At 37.1% G+C, this 6,000-nt stretch overlaps 1 protein-coding gene across 3 annotated transcripts in view; it reads left to right on the forward strand.

Moving 5' to 3' along the window:
* Positions 1-5,305, forward strand: part of LOC149250011 (S-adenosyl-L-methionine-dependent methyltransferases superfamily protein) — a 325,303-nt gene extending 319,998 nt beyond the window's left edge. For all 3 annotated transcript variants that reach the window (XM_089458885.1, XM_089458884.1, XM_089458883.1), the window contains exon 12: positions 5,011-5,305. In XM_089458885.1, the coding sequence (XP_089315011.1) occupies positions 5,011-5,190 (180 nt within the window). In that variant the 3' untranslated portion in view covers positions 5,191-5,305. The remainder of the gene's footprint in view (positions 1-5,010) is intronic.
* Positions 5,306-6,000: the final 695 nt, after the last annotated feature.

A 6,000-nucleotide genomic window follows, 5' to 3' on the forward strand; every position in this document is an offset into this window, starting at 1 on the left:
GCCTGCCATAAGCTTTTGAAGTTTGCAACAAGATGGTGTCTAATTGTCAAAGGCAAACTAGAACTGGAAGATCTGTAATTAGCCATAAACCACAATATCTTTCAATACCTTTAGAAATAGTAATAATAACGGTCATGTCAACTTGCATACAAACCTGCTCTTTACGGTCATGTCAACTTGCATACAAACCTACTCTTACATACAAGCTCTAAAGGAATATTATCAGTATGGGTTTTAAAAGAATATGATTCACTTTGATTTGTTTAATAAAAGAAATGACGAACTTTACTTGATTTTTGATGGTTTTTGTCATGCAGTAATTATGTAGTCATAAGAGCAAGAGAACTTATATTAATGGCCATAAATGACCAAGTTAGGTAAGTTGAACTCAAATGTACATAAAATGGCAATGTGAGAGTGACGAAGACATCTCTTAGACAAAAATGGTAATTTGAACTAACAAAAATATTAATATCAAACTGACAACAAAGAAGTGAGCCCAAATAGGTAAACTCTAGACAATGAAATAGAGACCAACTCTATGTAAGCGAAGAGGAAGAATATGAACCCTTATGTTAGAGAATGTTCCTCGCTTGATGCACAAAGGCCAAGAAAAGAAACGATTCCTAATTTACATTAGAATCAGAGGAGCTCGTGGCTTTTTCAACCATTGTGAAAGCATCGATGTTGAACATTATGTCTTTCAAAGAATGTTGTGGGTAAAGAGGGGTAGATAGTACCTTAAGAGAAAGGTGTCCGCCCCTTGTTGAAGGTTTCCTAACATTCAAAGTTGACCATCCTTTGTGAAAAGGACAAACATGGTGAGGGTTGTCGACCTACATTTAGTGTCAAAGCTTGCATGCCTAGTAACCTTGTGGCTTATCTAGACAACCTATGACCAAAGTACTTGATGGTCATCAGATGCTTCTATTTCTTGAAATAGGATGAAATAAAGATGTAATCAATCTAATGGATCTTAATATGGAGGAATAACACAATGCCTATGGTTGAAGGTGACTACCTATAAAAGGTAAAAAGGCAAACACTTTTTGGTCGAGGTAACGAAAAAAAGGTGGCAGTGGATTCTTTTGGTCTATATAAAGACAATGAAATCTCCCTTGTATCTCATAATAGATAGGACAATTGAAAATGAAATTCTCCTTGATTTCCACCTCCTAAAGAGACAGTACCGAAACAACATTGCCACCTATAGAATATGGTGATCAATGTCAACTTCCTCTTGTAGAATTATAGTTAATGGGCTCATTGTTTAAATATGAGATCCCTAGAAAGAACATTCAAAAGATTCCTATTGGGGCATTAAGTGTTGTGTTGTCGCTTTTTCTAGCACATGTAGCACAAGTGCTTTAGGAGATATAGAAAGCTTCCTAAAGACAACCTCTGGGTTGATTGTAAACTAGTGCCTAGGACATCTTAGATAGAGTGCATGGAAGATTATCAGTGAGGGGTTTTATTGCACTCCAATTGTCACGAAGTTTGGAAAGATAATAAAGGGGGGCTTGGTTCAACAGTCTTTCATCAAGGTGTACTCAAGCAGATACATGGATCCAAATACAGGGGGTGAATCAGGCTGATCTCAAAGAGGAATGTCTTGTTCTAATGGCGACACACAACAATGAGCAGCTTGATATTGAAGTTGTAGTAAAGGTAAAGAAGAGAGAAAGGAAAGCAATAGATGCATAGGGTTGTAAACAAGACATAATCCTAAGCAGCGATGTTCTAGCAGAAGAGATGGAATGACAAGAAATGCGGATGGTGAATTAAGGTTTCATGTTCTATAGCTTATGGATACACTTATCACTATTCAACATATGTAAATCTATGCTCTTAAAGGCACATAAGTAAATCTTTAAATGATACAGGTACTGTTACTACTTAGCAGCATACATATAACCATGAGAGAATGAGACCGGTAGCTTCATTACACAATTTCAGTAGAAGAGAAACATACATGAAATGAGATTTACAGAGGGGAAAACATATTGCTTACAACCATGATTGGAATCACCAAAGAGTTTCATTAATCCTCAAAATGAGTCCAATATACCAGTCCATTACATTTAGCCATACATCGCTCGAGTCCCTCGTGAACAGGCAATTAGAACCAAAGTGGAATCACAAAATTTGGACCACTGCGGGTGCAGAATATAAAAACCACTGTTAAGTCTTTCTTCTCTCTATTTATAAGGAGAGGGGAAGCTTTGGAAAATAATTACAAAATATTACAACCTGAGCTCCAGTTGTCTGATAGACTAGTTGCCTTGGCGTGCAAAGGTTGTTGCCTTGGCGTGCAAAGGTTGTTGCCCAAAACGATTTGATTCATATTTGATTCCTTTCTTGAAAATATAGAAATTACAGAATAATAAGAAAAAGGAAAACATAATGATGATGGGAGGAAAATATCTCTCAGATGCCCCTGTTATGGCATCTGCTCAGGCCACGTCTCTGCCTCAATGATTCGGCCAATTTGCATGTTGCTTTCACCTTAACTGTCTGGCTACACCACTCTCTGGAGTTGGTAGCAATCAATTGTGTTGACTTGTCTCAGAGTGAAAGTGAAGATCGATCTAGCAGTCTTGCATTGTATGACTGAGTGGAGCTCCATGTTGAGGCATTAAGTCTTCACCGAGCCCCATACTGATTTACCACTGCTCCATGCTTTCATTTAATACTGCGACTACCGACCCATATGCCTTCAAAGCTCTGTACCATGTTATCGGAATGCAACACGCCTCATAAAAAGACCATGTTGTGATATCGGGGATTCTCCAGTATGGGCACTTAACACTGCAAAACATTGCGAAACTGCGAGTTCTGATCCCCTTAGGCCCCTTTGCTTTGAGCCCTTTCAATAGTTTTTCGTCATATGACCGAGTGCTTAGCCCTAAGGTGCTAGGGCCTTTAGATTCCTGCCTAGGGATTATTTTCCTTTATAAATGGTTAGGCACCCCTGTTCCTTAAAGTTGTTCTAGACCATGCGCTAGCACGAAATCGAAACCCCCTTATCAGAAGATCACAATTAGAGGTTTCACTATGGAGTGATGTGTTGTTTCGTCGATCGTCGATTGTTGATCACCCTCTGTGCTAAGCCCTTGGATCTTTGGCTCTTTATGCGATTGCGGGCCAACCCTTGTGTCGGAGCCCCTTTATCGGCGGATCACAATCAGAGGTTTCACTAGGAGTGATGTGTTGTTTCGTCAGTCGCCGATTGCCAATCACCCTCTGCGTGAAGTCCTTGGTCCTTTGGCGCTCCTTGTGACTGTAGGCCAGCCCCCATATCAGAGCCCCCCAATCGGAGGTTTTCAATCAACGGTTTCCTTTTGAGGCACAACACACTGCAACCATCAATCTCTCATCTTTGATGCATGATGCCATTAATGCCATGTGGCACTTCCTAAGTGGTGACACGTGTCACTTGGATATGTCCCCACATGACTTGAAAATGCCAGATCAACATGCCATGTTTCCATTGTATTACCACATCAAGGTGATGTCAGCCACCATGTGTCCCTTATCAGAACCAATCATATTTAGCCTCGTGGCCCCCCAGAGGAGAGAGAAAAGGCCCGCCCTCTTTTGATTTTGCAACTGAATTCCTTTGTAAATGTTTCTTTGAACTTTCTCGATGCTTTAACATTGGAGGCTCAATCTTGGCAAATTTAAATGCAATTGAAACTTCATGCGATATCACAACTTTAAAAGTTTGTCACCTGTTTGATCGTTGATTGCGATGCGCCAATCTCTTGATGCTCTGATGCCTTAGACCTTCGATATGCAGGATCACCGATATGTGAAATCGTCGATGTGCGGGATCGCCGATATGCAGAATCGTCGATGTGTGAGATCGTCGATATGCAGAATCACCGATGTGTGAGATTGCTGATATGTCGAGACCCAGATTTTACCCTTAGGCATTTCTCCTTGTTTTCTAGTTTTTAGAAGGGAAACTTTAATCTACTGTAACTTTTGATTCTGGAGTCCACTTGAGGAGTTTCATATATCGTTGGAAAGCTAATTTTGAGCACTATCCATTTGAGGGGTTTTGGTTTAGCTTTGAGGGCTTATGTGGCTTGAAAGATGGCTGCAAACTTTTCTGTTCTTTTGTACGTTGGTCAACTGAAAACAAATTTTGCAGCGAGTGACAACATGTCGTATGGTCAAGGATATTAATAATGACATTTTAAGAATATAGTAAAGGTTTGTTATTCTATTAGACTTTGATATCATTTATGATGACTAAACATTTGTATGACTTCACATTAGCTATTTTATTTGGTATTAATTGTAACCATGTTGGTTGTATATTCTTTTAAAAAAAATTAAGGATAAACATTTTCTTTCCCTTAAGGAGTTGTCAACCCTAACTTTGCGCCCATTTTAATGTGAGGTCCATCAATCGTGTTCTACTTGTAGACATCCCAAGGGCTCTATGCTCGTTGGGGTTTGCCTAGATCATTATCATAGTGACCCCTTGCCTCAATAATTGGAACATGGTGCAACATACCTGTGTAATGTAATGGTAACAAACAATGTGATTTATAAGAAAACCTTATAATACTTATTTTTTTCAAGTTGGGTTATTCTTTGTTCATTTATTAATCCTAAAAACATTAGGAAATTAGCAATTGGAAGATATTTCTTATTGTTTGAAATTGTTAAGAATGTCAATATGTTATTCATCCTTCACATTGTTTGTGTTTTAAATCTTATTCGTCAAAATATTATGATTTATATCTTCTTAATCCACTTTTATCAAGACATTGGTTCAATAGCATCATTGTGTTTTTGACATGCACATCTCATAATGCTTTATATAAATATATATATATATATATATATATATATATATATATATATATATATATATATATATATAAAGTCAGATTGTCAACGAATGTAAAGTTCATTGGGTTTGTAATCCTAAGCAATCGTCTCATGTTTGTGATCTTGTGAAGAGTTTTTTATGACATTGTTTACTTTCATGTGCAGGAACTTATTGGGCCATATTGGTCTCTTCGAGCAGTTTTTGGACCCTTGTTGGAGACATTATTGTTACTTGATAGGTTGCTTTTTCTTCAAGAACATGATGGTATAAAGGCATCATTGGTTCCCTTGTTTGAACCTTCTATATCACCTCGAAATATAGCTATTATAGCTCGAAAAGTATAAGATGAGCCTAGTAAAATTTTGATGTTGATTTGAGCTAATATTATTCATATTGTGAGTTGTCTATCTTGACATTTTGTGTTTATGCAACTTAGTCCAACAAATGCAATTAATATTAATATATATTTTTCAATAATCACTAAATGATGTTAACAAGGTTTTTATGAAATCAATTGAGGTAACATTGTGAATGTGTATGTAGTTGGTTTATAAAGCTAATAAAGATAAGGATATGCTCAAAGTAACAATAAAAGATGCATGTGCAATCTAAACCAAAATAAAGAGATTAAAAAGATGCATGTGCAATCTAAACACCCACCACCCTGGAAAAAATAAAAAATCATAAAGTATTATTAGGAAACGAGAATGGCAACTAGCAAGTCATCCTTCCACTCATAACATCAAAGTGAGAAAAGAAACTAATAATAGAAACTATTTAGCTAGGGTCGGTGGTTTTATATGGTACATTGTATTCTAGGATGGTTATAAGCTCACTTATGACTTGGGCCTTCTTTAGAACTATAAGATTGTGATGAGGTGGGCATAAGATTGATGGATTGATACTTGTATGTTGAATCAATTTTTGCATGAACAATACCACGTATATTTAAACAGTGTTATGGATGATATGATAAAGAACTATGTTTCTCTAGACAAGTATAACATTTTGTGTCCTAACACAAACAACCTAACAGAAAGAGGTAGGATAACTATCTTCCAACTAGAAGACCCACTAACTTGAGAGAGAGCTTATGTGACAACCCCTAATGTAGTAAACCAAATTGACTTTCAAACAATGCTAGTGGAACTATG

Source organism: Pinus tabuliformis, chromosome 7 (assembly GCF_031772625.1).
Source record: "Pinus tabuliformis cultivar Carrire ecotype Pingquan chromosome 7, CPIR1, whole genome shotgun sequence".
Taxonomy (NCBI): domain Eukaryota; kingdom Viridiplantae; phylum Streptophyta; class Pinopsida; order Pinales; family Pinaceae; genus Pinus; species Pinus tabuliformis.